The 20,159-nt window shown below is 43.4% G+C and overlaps 2 protein-coding genes and 1 pseudogene across 2 annotated transcripts; 2 read left to right on the top strand and 1 right to left on the bottom strand.

Annotated features, from left to right (window-relative positions):
• Positions 1-3,008: 3,008 nt before the first annotated feature.
• On the top strand, positions 3,009-3,764 carry LOC102739412 (nuclear transport factor 2 pseudogene; annotated as a pseudogene).
• Positions 3,765-4,368: 604 nt separating this feature from the next.
• Positions 4,369-6,359, top strand: CST11 (cystatin 11). The gene is made up of 3 exons (XM_006742940.2): positions 4,369-4,593; positions 5,184-5,288; positions 6,276-6,359. Exons 1-3 carry the CDS (start codon positions 4,369-4,371, stop codon positions 6,357-6,359), a joined length of 414 nt encoding a protein of 137 aa, XP_006743003.2.
• A 7,719-nt stretch (positions 6,360-14,078) lies between these two features.
• On the bottom strand, positions 14,079-18,241 carry CSTL1 (cystatin like 1). Its single transcript, XM_006742941.1, has 3 exons — positions 18,023-18,241; positions 14,972-15,082; positions 14,079-14,162 (listed from the first exon to the last, which is right to left on the bottom strand). Exons 1-3 carry the CDS (start codon positions 18,239-18,241, stop codon positions 14,079-14,081), a joined length of 414 nt encoding a protein of 137 aa, XP_006743004.1.
• Between the last annotated feature and the right edge of the window lie 1,918 nt (positions 18,242-20,159).

Raw genomic sequence — 20,159 nt, 5'->3', positions numbered from 1 at the left:
ATCTTCTTTATCCATTCCTCTGTTGAAGGGCATCTCAGCTCTTTCCACATTTAAAATGGAGTCAGGAAGCCCTGAAGGGGGCACTCTCTTGCACATACCGCTCCTGGCAGCAGGCAGCACCAGCAGGAAGAGAAAAGATAAAAATTATCTTGACAAGGAGGACATTTTTCACATAGGAATTTGATCTCCTGCTTTTAAGAAAAAGAAGGAAACCCCTCCCTGTCCTGGCAACTGCATACTAAGCCCTCCTTGCAGCCAATGAGAAACCACCACAGTCTGAAACACTCGTTCTTCTCCAGTGAACTTTTGTTCAAAATAACCCTCCCTGATTTCCTCCTAAAACTTAATAAAAGCTCACCTTTTGGTCTCTTCGGACTTTCCTATGGTTCACCATATTGTGTATGTCCTGAATTGTGATTTCTCTGCTATCTCCAAATAAACTCACTTTGCCAGTAAAATAACTGGCAATTTTATTTTTTAAGGTTGACATAACCAGAGAACTTACAAAATCGCTAGAGTTGGAGAGTGTATGAGTTTTAGAAACAAACCAGGCAGACTTCTTCAGCATGTCCATCAATCTGAGGTGAAAATTTGGTGGTCAGATAACATCTTCCAATGGAGCACATCCAAGCCTGTGGCAGGAGGTACGTTAAGCAAATCTGTGTAAACCTGAAACTAAGTGTCCTGTTCAAGGTTGAGCAGGAAGACTTTCTGACAGCGGGCAATTACCCTCCCTCCGCTTTTAATTTCAGCCTCCAAACCAACTGTCAGTGGAATGTGGAAAGCCTACTGCCAGGAAGAATGGTTTGTTGTTGTTGTTGTTGTTCTTGTTGTTGTTTAATAAGATAAATGTGCTAGAAAAGTATACCCATTGATGCATTGTCTTGTGGCAATAAACCCATTGGTCCATGTTACCCATAAATGATCCATGGCAGGAGGTGGGCTGGAAATGATGAATGAAGACTGAGTGGGCCTTGGTGGCTGCCTTTGGGACTTCCAAGGGACAGTATGTGGTAATCCCACAAGGGCAGTGTGAGGGGAGTAAAGAGAATGATCTGGTCTGGGTTTGAGGAGTTTCAGTACACAGTGGGACTTTCAAAGACATTTGCGGCAACCCGGTAGAAATATAGGATCAGATCTCAAAATAAGGACCTGGCACGAAGGCAGATGTATAGGGGTCCCCTCTATGGAAGCATTGAATGTGGCCAAATTCTTAGTAGCTTTGAGTGTAGAAAAGAGGTTCTTCATTCAGAGCCCATGACGGTGGGTGTAATTTGGGGATCTATAACCCCTCTAAAGTTATATGCAACATTTTATGTAGATATTACTGAATGCTCAAATGGACTTTTTAATTGAGGCAGATGTCAAAGTGAGGTGCCAGAGAAGAATATGAAATTTCTCACAGAAGGAGAAGACCCATAGATATTGAAGAAGTAAAAGTCAGGAGTTGGAGAGCAGAGGGAAAGTTTTAAGCAAGGTGGCCTCCTGTCCAAACCTCACCAAAGCGACAAGCTGAGATTGACTCAATGCTTTCTAGCTGGGCACCCAAGAAGGGGCTGGGCTGGAACTGGCCTGAGCAGAGAGAGCTGGGGTGGGAAGACCCACACACCCTAGCCAAGAGAAACCAAGGGATTCCCATGGGGCAAGCAACCAGCTGGAAGACAGAGCATTACACTGCTATGACAGGCAGAATAGTGTCCCTCCAAAATATCCCTGTCCAACCCTTGGAATCTGTGAATAGGCTGCCTCCAAAAGCAAAGGGGATTTGCAGGTATGATTAAGTTAAGGTTCTTGATGTGGAGAGGTCATCCTCAGTCATCTGGGTGGGCTGAACATAATCACAGGGGTGCTTGTGAGAGGGAGGTAGAGAGTCAGAGAAGGACATGTGGCAGAAGAATCAGAGGTCAGATGAGACATTTGAAGATGTTGCACTGCTGGCTTTGAAGATGGGAAACGGGCTACAGGCTAAGGCATGCAGGTAGCCTCTACAAGCTGGAAAAGGATAAAAATGGGTTCTTCTCCAGAGCCTCCAGAAGGAATGCAACCCTGCCAACACCTTAATTTTAGGATTTGTAATCTCCAGAACTGTGAGATAATAAATGTGTGTTGTTTTAAGCCAGTGTTGATGGTAACTCATTACAACAGCCCTAGGAAACTAACACAACTTCCAAGAGAGCTATGGAGGAGAGGTTACTAGCAGTGGAGGCTGGGGGAAAGCCAGGAAGTGACCCAAAGAACAGTGCACTGCACAATTCCCAACAAGTCCAAGAGCACTGCAGCTGGAGCCAAGCAGGGACTTCTCAGTACCCCCACCCCTTCTTCTTCCCCTGGTCCTCACACCAGAAGGGTCCTGAGGTAAGATGGTAAGATGGGGCAGATGGAACAGATGGAACAGATGGGGAAAACAAAAAAGGAGCTATCACTCCTCCCCACAGTCAGGCCTTCAAGAGGGAGAAGTGCAGCTTCACAACACATTCCAAGCTCTGACCATCTGGAGAGACTGGTTCTTGATTACTGGATTGAGGTGGTATGTATTGTCTGAGAGTGCCTGAAAGGTTACAGGGGACAAATAGCACAGCTGAGTCCATTCAAAGGAACAGTGGAAAGTGAAGTAGTGTCATGACTTCACCCATACATGGAGTCTGCTCCCCATATGGGGCACAACTTCTGTTTTCTGGGGAGCATTGTCTTCTCTGAGGGGGGTATGCACCTCCCAAATTTAAGAATTATTAACACAGGGGGTTGTCTGGGTGGCTAGTAGGTTAAGGTCTGACTTTGGCTCAGGTCATGATCTCAGATTCTGGGATTGAGTCAGGTTCCCTATTCAGTGGGAACCTGCTTGTCCCTCTGCCCCTCCCCTTGCTCATGTTCTCTCTCTCTGTCCCTCTCAAAAATAAATAAACAAAATATTTTTTTAAAAAGGTAAGAATTATTAACACAGGCGGTCACACCACTGCTGCCATCGTGCCAGCCCTTTGGGTCTCAACAAGGCTGGATGATGCTTCAGAATGACACACAAGCCAATCTGAGAGCAGATTGGATCCAGTTTCATTCAACATGACAGAAACCAACTAGGCACAATTTATATTGATGCGTCATGCCTTATGTGGGAAGGACAGCAATTCCAGAGGAAAGCTTCTATTGTGGAGAGGTTGTCTAGTCTTCCGTCCCAGAAAATCCAGCACAGCATCACAGTGCAGAACCATCAGCCCACGCCAGATAGCTGCATCATCAGCATGGTTGTGGGCCAGCTCAAGGCTGATGAAGACCCCATCATGAATGGGGTTCCCCCAGATATTCTTATTAAAGAACATTAACGATGCTTGGGTTTGCACCAATCACATGTTCAGGCTTTCCCTGCACAGCTTCGGCTGGCCTCCTCCCAGCCAGGCACTCTTGCTGTTTCCTCCTTTCTCCTCTTCTTTATACTATTCACATTCCTCCAGATGCTCCAAATATTATACACAAAAGAGCAGGGCCATGGTGGGAGCGGGCTCAGTGCGCTGCAGCTATGGAGGTATTGTGCATGATGTTTGGACACTAGTTGCATCTGACAAAGTTTGTGTTGTACCAGCACATGCCTTGGAAAGTCTTAAGTAATGCAAAAGGTTGTCTTTTTATTTATTTGTTTTTAATCTACTGACAAGTTGCTCTAGTAACACAACGAAGTGAAGGAGAAAGTTCCTCACTGCCCAGATACTGATTTGTTCGGATGTTTCAATGCCTCATGATACAATAAAACCACAAAAATTTTCTTAAAAAAAAAAGAATTATTAGCACAGAGGAAGAGACCAAGGTTTGCGCCTGAGGGAAAGGTGATATCCTGGCCAGGCAGGGAAGAGGGAGAGGGTGATAAGAAGAGTCCAAGGGAAATCAAAGGACAGGGAGGATGTGGTGTTCACTTGGCTGACCTGTTTGTGCTCCACTGCCCTGTGATTCAGCATCCCCCATGTCTCCATTGCTTCCTGTCACTCCAGACTGCCCACAGTGCTGGCTGAGGTGGGTTCAGTAGATAGAGGCCCCTGGCCTGACTTCCACCCAGATAATGCTGGGACAGCAGGAAAGTGTGTGTTGCTAAGACAGAAGCCCCTAAAAGAGAAGAGACGAGTATTTGCATGAGTGTTTGTGTGTGAGAGATGAACATATGCAAAAAGAAGAAGAGGAAGTAGGACTGAAATTGCCAACCATGGCAGAGTGTTCCTGCTCATTCACCAGGTCCAGTTACAGATGGAGAAGGAGGAGGAGGAGGGCTGTGGGTGTCCACCACTGACCATTTAAATCCAACCAGGCAAGGAAGGTCAGTGGGTTCCTGCTGGGCCCTGGAGGGTAAGGAGGGGGGTCTTCCTATTCCTTCCCAGCTTAGGGACAATGGCCAGACTCTGGCAGGCCCCGCAACTTCTGCTGGTCATCCTGGTGGCCCTGATGGCCCTCACCTACCAAGAAAAAAGGAAAACCTTTCTGAGTGTCAGAGAAGTTCCTGCATCAGAGCCCTATGTGATAGCCACCATGCAATATGTGATCAATGACTTCAACAAGAAGAGTAACGACAAGTACAATTTCCGGATTGTGCGTGTCCTGAAGGCCGAGAAGCGGGTCAGTTCAGCCCCCTCTCCTAGCCATGCCTCTCCAATGGGGACAGTCCAAAGGGGATGCCCATACAAGTGAAATTCAGCCTCATTTAGTTTCAAGTGGGAATTTTAAGAGAAACAAATTCACTGGAATAGATGAAGTTACTTAAATGATACCTAAGACCAGGGGTCAACAGATTATACCCCAGGAGCCAAATAGGCCTGCTGCCTATTTTTGTAAATAGTTTTATTGCTGCCCAGCCATGCCATGCATGCACACATCATCCAAGGCTGCTTTTGAGCTACAACAGCAATGTTGAGTACTTGCAACTGAGATTGCATGGACTACAAAGCCTAAAAGATTGACTATCAGGACCTTTACAGTTTATAGACCCTTGCCCAAAACAATTAGTATCATTTGAGTTGTCCAAGGGATGTCTTTGCCCAGAGACTTGAATGGCAAAAAGATAGGAGTCAGATAGGAAGGGGAGAGAGAAGCCCACCAATTTGTCCAGGAAGGAGTGCTTGACCTTGGGCACCATGCAAAGGAGTTCTTGCCACCAGAACCTACAGAGAAAGAAGTCCTTTTATCTCTTTGCCACTTGCTCCTCACAGATTACTGACCATATGGAGTATCATGTGAACATGGAAATGCGGCGGACCACCTGTCAAAAGCTCGAGACTTCTAACTGCTCCTTTCAGGAAGGGGAGCTTTACAAGGTACTGGATGAATACACATTAATTCAGAAAGAACCCACTGGGGTTTTCTGTGGTTTTAGGATGAGGTATTGTAGAATTACTGAGGGTATATTCAAGCCTGCTTGAAAAGAAAGCATAGATAACACCAGCTTGCTCAAAGAGGAAAAGTGAAGGTAAGAGTGACCAAGATCCTGCCTGGCAAGTACGGTTCCTTTGTTGTTGAAAGAATTATGGGAGGTAAAGGGGAGAGCCAAGTTGGCTGAATAACTGAATATAACAATAGAGTAAAATTAGATCTTCTTGGATGTTAGTGATTGAACTGATGGAATTGGTATTCTGATTTCTGTTTTAGGAGAAATGTAAGTGTTTAAGCCTCCCACCCCACCCCCACCCTGGGCTTTCAAAGGAAGAGCAAGAAAACAAAATCAAACTAAGAAATCATGTTTATTAATTTTTCATTATGGGACAAGAGGGAAGTGAAAAAGAAAAGCAAAGTCTTGAGAGAGAATGGGGACAAGGGAAGGAGGGAGTGGGTGTGATGGATCAGTGGATGAACAGACAAAAGTGCAAGGAAGGAAGGATGGATGGTGATGGGTGAGTCCAAGTGGATGGATCCAAGTGGATGGATGATGGATGGATGGATGGATGGATGGATGGATGGATGGATGGATGAAGTCAGCAGAGGCTATGTAAGGGAAAGTGTGAAGTAAATGACACAGGAGTAAAAATAAAGAGGAAAAAAGAATCACTAGTTCCTATTGTGAGTATGGCAGGATGGATCCTATTTCTAGTCTACAATTATCACCATAAACAGAAGGGCATCTGATGATCTCAGCAATACTACCATCAAGTGACTGAAATCAAAATAAAAGTCAAGTCATATTTGGATTGGAGGCATGGTGAGGTGGTGTCATTTTCCCCAACTGCATATGTTATATCCTCTTCTTGCTCCTTTAAAATTTTCACTTTGCTTGTTGACCTTTTTAAAATATTGTTTTTGTTTTTTAGCAAATTGAGTGCTTCTACTCAGTGTTTGTTGTTCCTTGGTTTGAAAAGTACAAAATTCTGAACAAAAACTGCACCAATGGCTAGATGTCCCGGAGCACACACCTGCAATCATTATGCATGAAAGTATCCTGCAATAAGCAGTAATTCTCAATATAGAAAATAAATGTTTGTCAAACTGTTATCGTAATGCTCTTAACACTCTTAATGTTTATGATTCCACTCTTTTTTGCCAAATTCTTCAGTTCATTATAATAAAATCTGAAGATACTTTGGGCTAGGGCAGTTTGGGGATTCTAATCAGGTGATGTGGATAATTCCTGACCTTATAGCCTATACCTGAATGATAGCAGAACTTCAATCCCAGCCTCATTTCAAGTAGGAGTCTTCAGACTGTAGAGTAAGTAGAAGATGAGAAGGAGGAGGAGGGAAGAAACTGTAGGTCACTTACCTGATTAGACAAAAGCTGTGTGCAAGTATGGTCTACAATGCCTTCTCTGAGGGAATGAGGAATATCCCTTTCCTTGCTTAAAGTGTCGAGCAAGGACAAATAATACAAGTAATTTTAAAAGATGAGGGTCTTTGTTACTGATAAGGACTAAGTTGGGAGATGTGTGTTATTTTTGCAGGAAAATGAACTGTCTAATACCAAACTCTAGATTTACACCCCTAGCATCAGTAAAATTGGAGCAGATCTCTTCACAGAGGACTTCCTCACTTGCAGTTACCAAGGAAAATATGTGCCCATGTGGAAAAGAGGAGGACTGGGGTACCATGACTACTTTATTCATCCTAGATAGACAAATCAGAATAATTCCTCTGGGAGAGAAATAATTGAGGGTGAAGAGAAACTGGGAATACTATGTCAAAGGGACTCCCTTTCTATGGGTGCCATATTAGCAGTGGGGAATGATCCCACACACCCCCAGCCAATAACTTGATTCGGGATTTCAAAAATTGTCACCAATCTCATCTCTCCACTCCACTTCCTCCATGTGGTCTCAGAGGGCTGCCAGCTGGGTCACATCTGTCCTCATTCACATCCAGTAGGGGAGAAAAAGATCTCATCCCCAGGAACTGAGGAAAAAGCCTTGTGGTTTAATACCACTGGGGAACTCTAAGGACATTATAAAATACATACACACATACACACACACACACACTCACACTCATAACTGTTTCTTACACACACACAGACACACACATACACACACACACACATCTACCTGAAGGGAGAGGGAGTGGGGTATTTATGCAACAGCCCCAGTCAGTTATTGGCTGCAGAAGAGCTCCTAGGAGGCATTAATTCCCTAGTACCACTGGCCTGGGGTGGCTTGAGGGCAGAGCAGGCAGCCAGAGATAAAAGGGCATAGGTGCTGCATTTGGAGCTGATGTGCACAGAAAGATAAGATGTGGGAAGATAAAGGCAGAATGCCAATAGGGTACTCTTTCTACATGTGGACTCTGTAGGGATGCAAAATAGACACATCAATTCTCTACCAGATAGAGATAGCTGGGAGCTTTGAAAGACAATATTTTTGCCTTCTACACTTCCTACCAAAGTTCTGGAATGCTCAGGACCCTGTTTCAGGTGGCGCCCAGGTGGGACTCCCCTCCACCAACTATTCAGGAAAATGTTAACCTACAGTTTCTTCATCTTTAACTTAAAATAACAGTACCTATTTCTTGGGGTAGTTATAATATTAATGATGATAGTGCATGTAAATTACTTAACAAAGCAAATATTTGAATAAATGTTAATGATTAGTAAGAATATTGGCAGTAGCAGTAGTAATTTAATATTAATCCATCATTCAACTCTCTGCTGGCATTTTGGCTGCTTTGTTTGAAGGCAAAGGTTATTACCTGGGGTAGAATAAAGGAAAGGTAGAACATTTGTGCCCATTGATATTTTGGATTTCTCAGCCCAATTTTTTTTTAAATTTTTTATTTTTAAATAATAAAAAGAAGAAAGTTATAAGTTAGTACAGAGAGGTCTCTTGTACGCTTCATTTAGTTTCCTTGCATGGTCACAACTTTTGTAGTTATAGAAAAATATCACAAGCAGAAAATTGATACTGGTATAGTTTGCATGTGTGTCATTTTGTCATATATGTAGATTTGTGTGACTGTAACCACAATCAAGATATAGAACTATTCCATCACCACAAAGATACTCTGAACTAACCCCTATAGAGTCACACCTCCCTTTCCCCACCATCTGAAACTCCTTGCAACCACTAATTTATTCTCTATCTCTTTAGTTGTGCCAATTTGAGAATGTTATATAAATGGAATCAAGTATGTGACCTTTTGAGATTTGTGATGATGCCCTTGGGATCCATCCAGTGTGTTTCATGTTACCAGTAGCTTGTTTCTTTTAATTGTTGAGTGGTACTCCATGGTATACTATAGCACCAGTTTGTTTAACTATTTACCTATTTTAAGATGTGTTTGTTCTTTTCAACTTTTACTAATAAAATTTCTGTGAACAATCATGTATGAGTTTTTGTGTGGAGGTAAGTTTTCATTTCTGTGAGTTAAATGCTGAGGAGTGCAGTTGCTGCACCATACAGTAAAGTATATTTTAGGATTTTCTCTTTTTGAAAAAGAAACTGCCAAACTATTTTCCAAAGGATGTAACATTATGTAATGTCCCTTTGTATCCCTGGTGATTTTCTTTGCTCTGAGGTCTGCTTTATCTGATATTAATATAGCTTCTCTCGCTTTCTTTTAATGTTTACATAATATAACTTTTTCATCTTTTCACTTTCAACTTACACATATTATTATATTTAAAGTAAGTTTCTTGTAGACAGCATATAGTTGGGTCAATGTTTATTTAATCCACTCTCCAATCTCTGTCTTTTAATTGGCTTATTTAGACCATTTACATGTAGTTTACACATTCCATTAAATGTAATTGCTGAAAGGACTTAGGTCTGTTATTTTATTTTTTCTTCTCTCTGTATTTTGTTTCTGTTTTCTTTATTCTTCCTTCCTGTGAGTTACTTGAACATTTTTTAAAGAATTCTATTTTTATGTATCTATACTGTTTGTGAGTATATCTCTTTGCACAGCCTTCTAGGTGATTGCTCTAGATATGACATTATAAATACATAACTTGTCAGTCTGCTGGTGTTGATATTTTACCAGTTTGAATGAAATGTAGAAAGTTTACCTCCCTTTACACCCCTTCATTATTCCTCATTTACAAATGTCCTAAATATTTCTTATACATACATTGGGAACTACATCAGAAAATGATATAATTTTTGCTTTAATGATCAGACATAATTTAGAAAACTCAAAAGAAAGAAATCCTATTGTATTTACCCATATTTTTACTTTTTATGTTCTTCTTTTCTGATGCCTTTTTTAAGATCCTTCTTTTAAATTTCCTTTATATTTAGAGAGCTTCTTTTAGCTGTTATTTTAATGTAGGTCTTCTGGTGCAAATTCTCTAGTTTCCTTCCATGTGAGAATGGCTTATTTCCCCTTTATTCCTGAGGGATATTTTTAGTGGATATAGGATTCTGGATTGACAGTTTTCTTTTTGTTTAGACCCTGAAAAACATTGCAGCTCTTCTGGCCTCCATGGTTTATTATGAGAAATCTGTTGTCATTCAAATTGGGGTTTTCCCCCTAAAGGTAAGGTGCCTTTTCTCTTTCACTGCTTTCAAGATTTTTTTCTTCTTCTTTAAATTTCAGAAGTTTAACTCTGATGCGTTTTGCTGTAAATTGCTTTGGGTTTATCCTGTTCAGGATTTACTCACTTTCTTGAATCTATAGGTTTATGTCTTTTGCCAAATTTGAGAGGTGATCAGCCATGATTTCTTCAAATAGTTTTTTAGCCCCCCTCTCTCCTCTCTTTCTGCAATTCCAATGTGTTAGATATTTTGTAACAGTTACACCAATTTCTGAGGCTCTGTTCATTTCTATTTGGTCGACTTTGTCACTGTTATTCAGATTGGATAGTTTCCATTCTTCTCGCTTCTGGTTCATTTACTTTTTCTCTATTCCTTCCATTCCACTGGTGAGCCCACACATTTAATTTTTTATTTAAAGATTATTTATTTATTTATTTGACAGAGAGAGACACAGTGAGAGATGGAACACGAGCAGGGAGAGTAGGAGAGGGAGAAACAGGCTCCCTGCTGAGCAGGGAGCCCAATGTGGGGCTCAATCCCAGAACCCTGGGATCATGACCTGAGCCAAAGGCAGATGCTTAACCGACTGAGCCACCCAGATGCCCCTAATTTTGTATTTGTTATTGTACTTTTCAATTCTAATATTTCCACTTGTTTTTCTTTACATCTTCTATTTCTTTGCTGAGATTGTATCTTTTCTGAGACTTCCCATTTTTTCATTTGTTTGAAGCATGTTGACAATTAATCATTGCAGCACTTTATGATGACTGCTTTAAAATCCTTATGAAATGGTGGGTATTCATCCTTTCTGATGGCTGAGTAATATTCCATTTTATATATGAACCACATCTTCTTTATCCATTCATCTGTTGAAGGACATCTCAGCTCCTTCCACAATCCTTATGAGATGATTTTAAGATCTGTGTCATCTCTATGTTAGCATCTGTTCATTGTCTCTTCTCATTTAAGTTGACATTTTCCTTATTCTTAGCAGGACAAGTGATTGTCTATTAAAACCTGGGTGTTTTCATATTGTGCTTCTGGATCTCACTTATATGTCTCTTAGCAGGCCTCCTCTGACAGTGCTCTGCAGGGAAGAGGGACACCACCTCATCACTGCCAAGTGGGGACTGAAGGCTAGGTTCCTCATTCAGCCTCTGTTGACACAGGTGGGGGGGATTCCTCATCACAGTTGGATGGGATGGGAATTCAGCCTCCCCACCCAGGCCTCTGCTGATACTATTCTCACTGGAAAGGGCAGGAGTGTCTCATCAGTACTCCCCACATGCCTCTTCTCACACTAGCTCAGTGGGGAGACACAGAAGTCCCGGCTTTCCATGTGGCCTCCACTATCACCACAGGGAGTGGGGGGGCATGTTGACATTCAGTGAGGTAAAAGCTCTGGCACCCTATTTGGCTTTCTCTGACACCATTTCAACTTGAGTGCTAGGTTCCTCATTACAGTCTCAAGAGGGTGAAAATCTACATTCCCCACTCAGCCTTTGCCAGGGGGTCAAGGGATTGTGGAGCCTCATTTTTCCTGCAGTATTTTCCTGGAGTAAAGCACTTATCTAAATGCTCTCTGTCATAATGGGCTGCCCCATCCTGGCCTTTTGACCAAAGAGAGCAACCTTTCGCTGAGACTTTTTTTTTTATCTGCCCCTGTTGTCATTTCCAGGTTTCCACCTTCTTCATCTCCAAGTCTGAGATACAAAGCAAAAAGGAAACCCAGGGTATAACTTCCTATAGCTGCTGTCAAATTTTCACAAACTTGGTGACTTCAAACCGTAGAAACTTGTTCTCACACAGTTCTGGAGCCATGAAGTCTAAAATTAAAGGTGTTGGCAGGACTGTGCTCCCCCCAGAGGCTCTAGGGGAGAATCTGTTCTTTGCTTCCTCCAGCCTCTGGTGGCTGCTGGCTTTGCTGGGCTGTGGCACATCACTACCCTCTTTGCCTCTGTCTTCACACACCTTCTCCTCCACGTTTCTTTGCTAAATCCTTCTCTGCCTGTCTCTCATAAGGAAAACTGTCTTGGGTCTCTTAGACATCAGGGCCTGGACTCCCCACTCCTTTCACAGAGACCTACCTTGTGTCTGTCCTTCCTAGCTGCCATTCATAAAAGCAAGACAGGTGGGTGGAGCAGGAAGAGGTCACTTTAAAAATTCAAAGCAAAGCCATAAAGTTTGGTAAAATATTATTAAAAGAATAAAGTATCATTTGAAATTACATAAAATAAAGCTACAAACAAAACAATTAGGTCATATAACTAAAAGATATTTTTAAAAGTAAGAACTTAGAAGTTGAACAAGGTTTAAATCAATAATTAAATAGCATTAGAGAGGCAAATTAAGTAAAAAATTTTAAAATGTTAAAAAAATCTTGAGTAAATTAGCTAAAAGCTGAATGTACACATATCCTATTATCCAGGATTCCACTCTTAGTTGTGTACTCGACAGAAACTCATGCATATGTCTACCATTAGACACACACATGCATATTTATTCTTAATAGCTTTTATTCTTAGAAACTAGAAACTACCATAAAGTTCATTATCAGTAGAATAGATAAGTATAGTGTGGTATAATCACAAAATAGAACTCTACACAATCTTAAAGTGAGCTACAATTACACAGAAATATGTTGAATGAAAGAAGCCAGAAACAAAAGAATATATATTGTATGATTCCATTTGTAAAAGCTCAACCAACAGGCCAAACTCAGCTAGAATGGTAGGATCTGGAGAGGCTCCTCAGCTGTACCATGGAGGTGAGAGTTGCTATTTCATAGGCTGTTGTGATAACCAAATGAGAAAGTGAGGACAGCAGGCCCATGCAAATCACCCACTCAGCCTTCAATGACATTAGATTTGAAGAACTGGATGCTTCTGGCTTCTCTCTTGCATGAGAATTTCACCACCTTTAACACTGCACCTCCGCTCTCCCTTCTCTCTCAAGACACTCAGGTGAATTTGAGGTTCTTATTTGTGTGTTTACTCTTCCCCTTTGGAAATCCTCTCTCAAGTTGCCATTATAAGTGTGCTGGTGGGTCTGGTCACTGAGGAGTTTCTCAGCCTTCATCTGATCCCCATTTCTGGTCCAGTGAACACCTACTCTGCTCAACTATGAGTCACATGAGGGAAGACGCTGTAGGTCTCATTCCTCCAACAATGAGCACATGGGAGGCTCAGGAGCTCTCTCTGAAGAAAAGAGTTCACACGGCCAGCCCAGACTGCTGTCGTTGGAAAGGCCCACCTGTGAAGTTGGCCTTGGTTGGAGTGTGGGAACTTGGATGGCAAACAGTTCCCTACACTGATATAAAACTCTCCCTAAGTGATGGGAGGACCTCATTGTGTCTATACTGTTTATACAATGTGACTTATGCTGAATACCTTTTTTCCTTCTGGGAGTCTGAAGTTTGGACACGCCTTAGGCAGAAGCTGCCTATGTGCAGGGAAAAACCCATGGCACTGAGTCTCTAATGAGCTTCCCTGGGAAATACATTTCACACATGTTATCACAACTCACTGCTGGGGAATTAAGCGCATACCGTCTGACTGCACCAGGAAAGGAGTCTGGAAACCTGCACCTAGTTCCCTGAACTTTTCCACATTAACTTTTTCCCCGTTGCTGATTTTGTCTTATACCCTTTCACTGTAATAAGTCATAGCTGTGAGTACAACTGTGTGCTGAGTCCTGAGGGTCTTTCTATTGAGTTACTGAACCAGTGAACTTGGGGACCTCAGCCACATTCACAAAGATACGTAAGTTACAGAGAGTATGGGGAGGAAACAGAGCTCCTGCAAGCTCAGGCTGGTGGTCAGAAATTTCCTGAATCACAACAAACCTCAGAGACATGCACTGAAGTAGAAAAACTATGAGTTTCCTCCAAAGAGTTAACATCCTTCTGTTCAAATTGCACCCACCCCCTAAGGGCCACTGAACATGTGCATGAGTGTGTGTCTGCATATGTGTGAGTGTGTCTGTGTATGAGTGCGTTGTGAGTCTGCACATGCACATATGTGAGTGTGCATGTGTGCATGAGTACAAGCAGGTGTGTGGAGATCCTGTTGAGGGGGATGAGGCCCTTCAGAAGTCTAATAGAAAGTGCACAGTGTGACCATCTAAGTTTTTATCATACATCTTTGCACCAATGCATTCAAGCCTCCAGACAAGAGTTGTTCCAGAGTTGGTAATAGTTCATCCAGGGCACAGTGTACACCAAAAAATCACAAATGAAACTCTGTGGAAGGAGAAAGAAAACAGCCTTCAGGGAAATATTTTTTGAAGGTGAACAAAAAGCTCCTGCCCCCCAACAAGCCCTTATCTGGGGAATCTGGACCAGTCTCTGTGTCTGCTCAATGACCACATGGGTGAGGGGGATCTGTTCACAGTCACATGGTGGGGGCAGAGTGGGGCTGGCCTGAACAGGGATGTCACCCTGGGTGCCCCCTGTCCAGTCACTGGGACCTGAAACAGGTCTGGAGCCTGGAGCCTGCAGCCCAGCCAGATGCTGGGATGAAGTCTGGGCAGGACAGCCTGGGACAGCTGCACTGCCCACAGCCCCAGTCCTCCTGCTCCTGCACTCAGGCACAGAGTGTCCCTCGTGTCTGCCAGCTTGCAGGTGGTTGCACCAGGTGGTACTGGGAAAAGCCAGAAAAGATGGGCAGAGGTTGGAAGACAAGAAGGAAACTAGACAATTCCCAGGGATATAGAGAGTATGAGCCGAGGGCAGAGCGAGGCCCCAGGGAAAGGAAACCACTTCCACCTGAGGGGCAGGGGTGAGACTGCCAGGGGCCTGGGCTATGACAGCTCAGGGTGGGGAGACTGCCCAATTAGAGAGCCTTCCTCCCACCTCTGGGCACCTCCAATGGCATCAAGCAGCCCTAAGGCCCATATCTACACAGCTAGAAAAGCTGTCAATGTCCACTTGTGGTCTACTTTTTAAAATTTTACTTTTCCCCCTTTGATCACAAGTCCCTGCTCCACTTGATCTTAGCCAAAAGGCCGAGAAGCGATACAATCCCTGCTCAGATGACTGCCACCACACACCTTTTTCAGCTTCTTTTTGCTTTGAATGGGGCATGAATTACTTGTGCTATTCCTCTTGCATTTGGTCCGGCTAATTTTCACAGTTACCATATACTCCACTCCAGTCGTGAGCTACCGAGAAACAGCAACACTGTTAGTGTTGACTCCAAGCATCCAGTTGCTGACCCTCCCCAGGAAAACCTAGGAGATGAAGCCCCAGGAGCCACAATCCCTGTTTCCAGAGCTCATCCAGTAAAAGCATGGCTCCCTCTTCTCCTCCCAGCTGGAGGATGCACAGTGACAGCTGAGGCCCTTGGTCGGCCCCCAGCATGTGCAGAGCCCTTCCCCTTGCTTTGGACTGGCCTCACTTTTGCAGTCACAGATGGCTTCTCATTTGTCTCCCTTGCAACCTCAGGATGAGGGATTGGCAAGACATTGAGCTTGGCTGCCTGGCAGCCCCAGAATACCCCCTATATCTATACACATGATCCTCAGAATGCATAGGGGTGCATCTTGTCCCTCCGTTTCATCCTTTTCATCCCTCCCTACTCTCCTTCCCAACCAACCTGATGGAAAGCAGTTTAAAAACACAGCTAAAAAACACAGGCTTAGAAACTGAATTGATTTGGGGCATTCATTTCCCTCCTACTAACACTTCACCCTTGAGCAAATGCCCAGCAGCCTCCCTTTCTTCAACTACAGAGTCCAGATAATAATTATGCCTGCTCAAGGAGTTGTTGCATGGGCTAAAGAGAAGCATGCATCTCACTGAATGCACAAAGCAAATTTTAAAATAATTTATTACGAATTATTAAATGTTTTAGCAAAGTGTGGGGAACATTACTCTGAAGCAGCTATGGTGTTAGGAAAGCAACAGAACTGAAGACAGAAGAACTGTGCTCAAGTTCTGGCTTTATCCCCTGCTAACTCTATCTCCTTGTCCAAGCCCTGCCACCTCTCTGACTCAGTTTCCTCATCTAGAGAATGGGAAGAAGAGTGCCAATTTCCTCCTAGGGTGTATGCAAACAGTGAATGTGTAAACCATGGAGAACACACACCAGGGCTATTCCCAGCTGTTGGGATCTGTCTTGTTGTGCTCATGATCAAGTGCCAGGCTGTAAGGACTGTGAGGGCAGGGATGCTGGGAAAGCCTTTTGTGGCAGGACCTGCACCCTGAAGTGAAACTCCAACAAATGCTTTGGTGATTCATGTCCTCTGTTGGAAATGGCTGGGTCCCTCAAGTCAACACACGGAATAGAGAGCTCTGCCATGGGGAGGGGAGAAGCTCCTGGAAGTTCCCTGCTTCCTTGTCCCTATGTTAGGGTCAAACCAACAGAGAGGGCTTGGTGCTCTCCCTGGTGGTGGTAGAGGGAGAGAGCAGCCACACTGCCCCCTAGAGGAAAGTGCCCCCAGAAAAGCCCAGGGTGGTTGCGGGGTGGGGGGGGGGGGGCGGAGGCCTGAGGGCGTTATGGCCATCTTGGTCCCAGCATCTGCCACCTGAAGAACTTCGGGATGCAGGGCTCCAAGCTCTTCATCAAAGGACGATGGTTCCATCCAGGTGTTGGCATCTTGCAGGGCTTTCACACTGACCTTCAGCATACTCCATAGGTATGAAAAATCTAAAACACTGGCCATAAATTTTACTGACATTCCAGTGTGCAAAGTGTTTTAGCATTCATTATTAGACTGGATTGCTAGGTAATAAGAGGAATCGTCATAGTCATACAAATATTTTCACAAGTGCAGCTTCACTCTTATTCTGCCCACTTGCAGGTGAGGAAACAGGCCTGGAGAGTATGAATGGCGCTTGACATAGAGCTCACAATTAGAGGGACCTGGAACCTGGGTGCAGGCAGCTCATCAGGCCCACCTCCTACACCCCTCTGTGGGGTATTAGGACGCACACAATCATGTGGCGAAAGGACCCAGGTCACCTAGCTACGTCGGGGCACACACACTCTGTTCTTTTATCCATCTGAATGACATTAAAAGATTGTTCATAAACTATTCTTCGAGAGTTAACTGTTAATGATAATGGACTGATTCCACAAGACAGACCTCCTGGGAGTCTCAGATTTATCCTTGGGAAACATGACCTGGGAGAACAAGCCAACTTGGCAAGAATTTTGGTCAACAGCCGCCACCTTGTGTCCAAGTCACCTCAGTGTTTGTGGGCCTGATGAGCCACCATCTTGGGGCAAGAGTATGTGATTGAAACAGGGACAGGCTGATGTCCACATTGTGATGTCAGGCCTGCTTCGTGTCACACTAACACTGCCTGCCCCTCTCTGCGCCCCACCCTTGCTGGTTTCTCCTGTTCCCACTGCCCCTCTCTCTCCCGGCCAGAGACATTTTCTTCTGTCAATTTTTTTTTTTCCAAATCGGGTTAATTGAACTAAAATGTGCTATTGCTTCTGCCCTAACTAACGTATAGTTTACTATGTAAACTTGAAGGGAAGTTGGACCCATGAAAGTGGTTTTCAAACAACTTTTCTTTCCTCAATCACCCTCAATTGATGTATTTCAAAAAACTTTGTATGCAAAACACATAAAAAGAGAGATGATCTGATTGAAGTCTGTTTCTCACTCCCCCTTCTCCTTTCCACCCCCAAAAAATGTCCTGTGCAATCCCAGATTTCTATAGAGTACAACTAGAAAGTTCAGACTTGACAGCCCTGGACACTGAAAAACTATGTTGAGGGGGAACCTACAGAGAACATTTATATTTCACCAAAGCAGAAACAAAGTCATCTTCATCAGCTGTCACTCTGGTAGGACGAATTTCAGAACAAAAGGCAATTCTTCCCAAGAAAGAACAGTTGAGAACCTCAGAAGCTGTTTTTACTTCAGACCAAGAGTAACAGAGTAAGGTTTCATTCCAGTCATTTGGCTAGCATTTCAAAGCATGGTGAAGGCAAGTCTGGGGTCCAAACAACTCCAAAGCATGCTCATCCCAAATGAAGCCTCCCCCCACCTTGGTGAAACCATCACTTGATTCTCTCTGGGAGCCATACCATGTCCCCGGATGTCCAAGTGGGCACTGCCCACATCCACAGGAACTGAGGCACAAACCTGCATCTGACTTCGAAGTAGCTTGTCGACTTGAAATAAGTAGGTGTCATTGCTAGCATTGTTGTAGGTTTCCATGAAGAATTGGAGTGTTGAATTCATGTTTGTCTTGCTCATGGACTTCTCCTGGAAGCCTTCCCACCTTTGAAAATGACCTAGTCTGGCTTCCAGGACCAGGGCAGCCAACAGCAACAGAGGGTTCCTCCAGCATCCAACTCCCATCTTGCAGCCTCAGAAACCTCCTATCCACTGCACCTGCCAGGGCGGGGTTGGAGCCAGAATGCAACTCATTCACCATCCCGCAGCGGCCTTTGCCCAGTGGGCTTGCCCAGGTTGAGACCCCAGAGACCTCAGCCTTATCCTTTCAGGGCTCTGCCTCCAATTGAGATTGAGACCCCAGCCTTATCCTTTCAGGGCTCTGCCCCCAATCTGACCAAAGGACCAACCCAGGAAATCTCCCTGCATGGTTGCTCAACTCTCTTTCAAGTTTGTACATTTTCCACATATTTATGATACCCACTTGGTTCTTCCATTATTCAGGCAAGTGTAATTTCTAAACACCAGCCAAGATGGGCAAGACCCTCTCCTTGCCTTCATATTTATCGAGGAAGAAAGCCCCTAGAACAGAGCTTTATAGTGCTATGCCATAAGAAGTATATGGGACAGAGAAGCGCCATTGGTGGGAATTGGGGAAGACTTATGGAGAAGGTAATATTTGAACTGGGATATGAGGAATCAAGATATGGGACAGGGTGTGATACATTCTACTTACCTATTGTGGATTCTACCTGTTTAACCCAGCCATCAACTATTCCCTATGCCTCCTTTACAGCTAGGTTCTCTTTACTCTCCTGCCTCCTTTCTCACCACAGATTTCTGCCTGCTGGATCCCACTGTACCTGCAGACCCTGGCACTAGCTCTTGCTATCTTGGTGTGACCCCAGCAGATCTTTGTGAGGTAATATTAGCCTCCCTGTGAGGAGGGAATAAACTCTGATCCTTGTTCATAAATTAATCCTGAAGACCCCTGAAGGTTAGGTGTTGCTTATTTGGGGCAGGAAAAATTTTCCTCAACCCTCTTTGGGTCTCTGGCTGGACCTAAGAATTAAACTAACAGGAGAAAAGCATACATGTTTTATTGACATTTTGTATAGGCATGGAGCCTTCACAAGAAAATGAAGATGTGAAGAAGTGGCCAGAACAAAAAGCTTATATACCCTGTAGACAAAGAAACAATAAATGTGTGAAGAATAGACAAGACAAGGGGGGTTGGACTAGGAATAATAAATGGTGAAGAGATAACAAGGTTTGTTTATACAGCCTTATCTTCCATCTCTGGGTATAAGGATGTCCTCCATCTTCCTGGTACATGGAAGGTACCTTTCACATGGGAGATTTATCTTCTGTTTTTAGGGAAGAAGGTCTCCGGGTGGGGGGTGGAGGATGATCAGATTGTCCTTCCTGCATCGCCATTTTCTCAAACTCCTTAGGCTTAAGATCTTCAATGCACCAAAGTGCCAAATTTGGGGGTAACATGCACTGAACCCATCACCTGCATCCAGAAGCCTGTAATAACTCCACATTTTTTAAACTTTTGTTAAGGTGGGATCCTGAATGGGGTCCTGCAGCAGAAAAAAAGAATTAGTGGGACAAATGATGAAATGTGAATCAAGTCTGTAGATCAGTTCATAGCACTGCACTGATGTTAACTTCCTAGTTTTTACCTTCGCACTGTACTTACATGAGATGCTAACATTTGGGGTGAATATTTTATGTTATTTTTGTAGCCTTTTTGTAAGTATGAAATTATTTCAAAATAAAGGTTAATTTCTTTAAATTTTTTTGTTTAAATTCAATTTAGTTAACATATACTATATTATTAGTTTCAGGGATAGAATTCTCTTCAGCAACCCTCAGTTTGTTTCCTAGAGTTAAGAGTCTCTTATGACTTTCCTCCCTCTTTGTTTTCATCTTATTTTTTTAATTAGATATTTGCAAATGATACTACAGATAAAGGGCTGACATCCAAGATCTATAAATAACTTCTCAAACTCAACACCCAAAAAACAAATAATCAAGTCAAAAAATGGGCAGAAGACATGGACACTTCTCCAAAGAAGACATACAAATGGCTAACAGA

This window comes from Leptonychotes weddellii, chromosome 10, assembly GCF_054177405.1.
Source record: "Leptonychotes weddellii isolate Sample4059 chromosome 10, ASM5417740v2, whole genome shotgun sequence".
Lineage (NCBI taxonomy): Eukaryota > Metazoa > Chordata > Mammalia > Carnivora > Phocidae > Leptonychotes > Leptonychotes weddellii.
Note: the sequence above shows the minus strand (reverse complement) of the source record. Positions and strands in the feature narration are given on the sequence as shown.

Coding starts and splice junctions, on each gene's coding strand:
- CST11 (XM_006742940.2), top strand. CDS start 4,369: ATGGCCAGACTCTGGCAGGCCCCGCAACTTCTGCTGGTCATCCTGGTG. Junction 4,594..5,183: donor TCCTGAAGGCCGAGAAGCGG/GTCAGTTCAGCC, acceptor TGCTCCTCACAG/ATTACTGACCATATGGAGTA. Junction 5,289..6,275: donor AGGAAGGGGAGCTTTACAAG/GTACTGGATGAA, acceptor TTTGTTTTTTAG/CAAATTGAGTGCTTCTACTC.
- CSTL1 (XM_006742941.1), bottom strand. CDS start 18,241: ATGGGAGTTGGATGCTGGAGGAACCCTCTGTTGCTGTTGGCTGCCCTG. Junction 15,083..18,022: donor TACTTCGAAGTCAGATGCAG/GTTTGTGCCTCA, acceptor GTTTCTCGGTAG/CTCACGACTGGAGTGGAGTA. Junction 14,163..14,971: donor GCAAAAAGAAGCTGAAAAAG/GTGTGTGGTGGC, acceptor CTCCTTCCACAG/AGTTTCATTTGTGATTTTTT.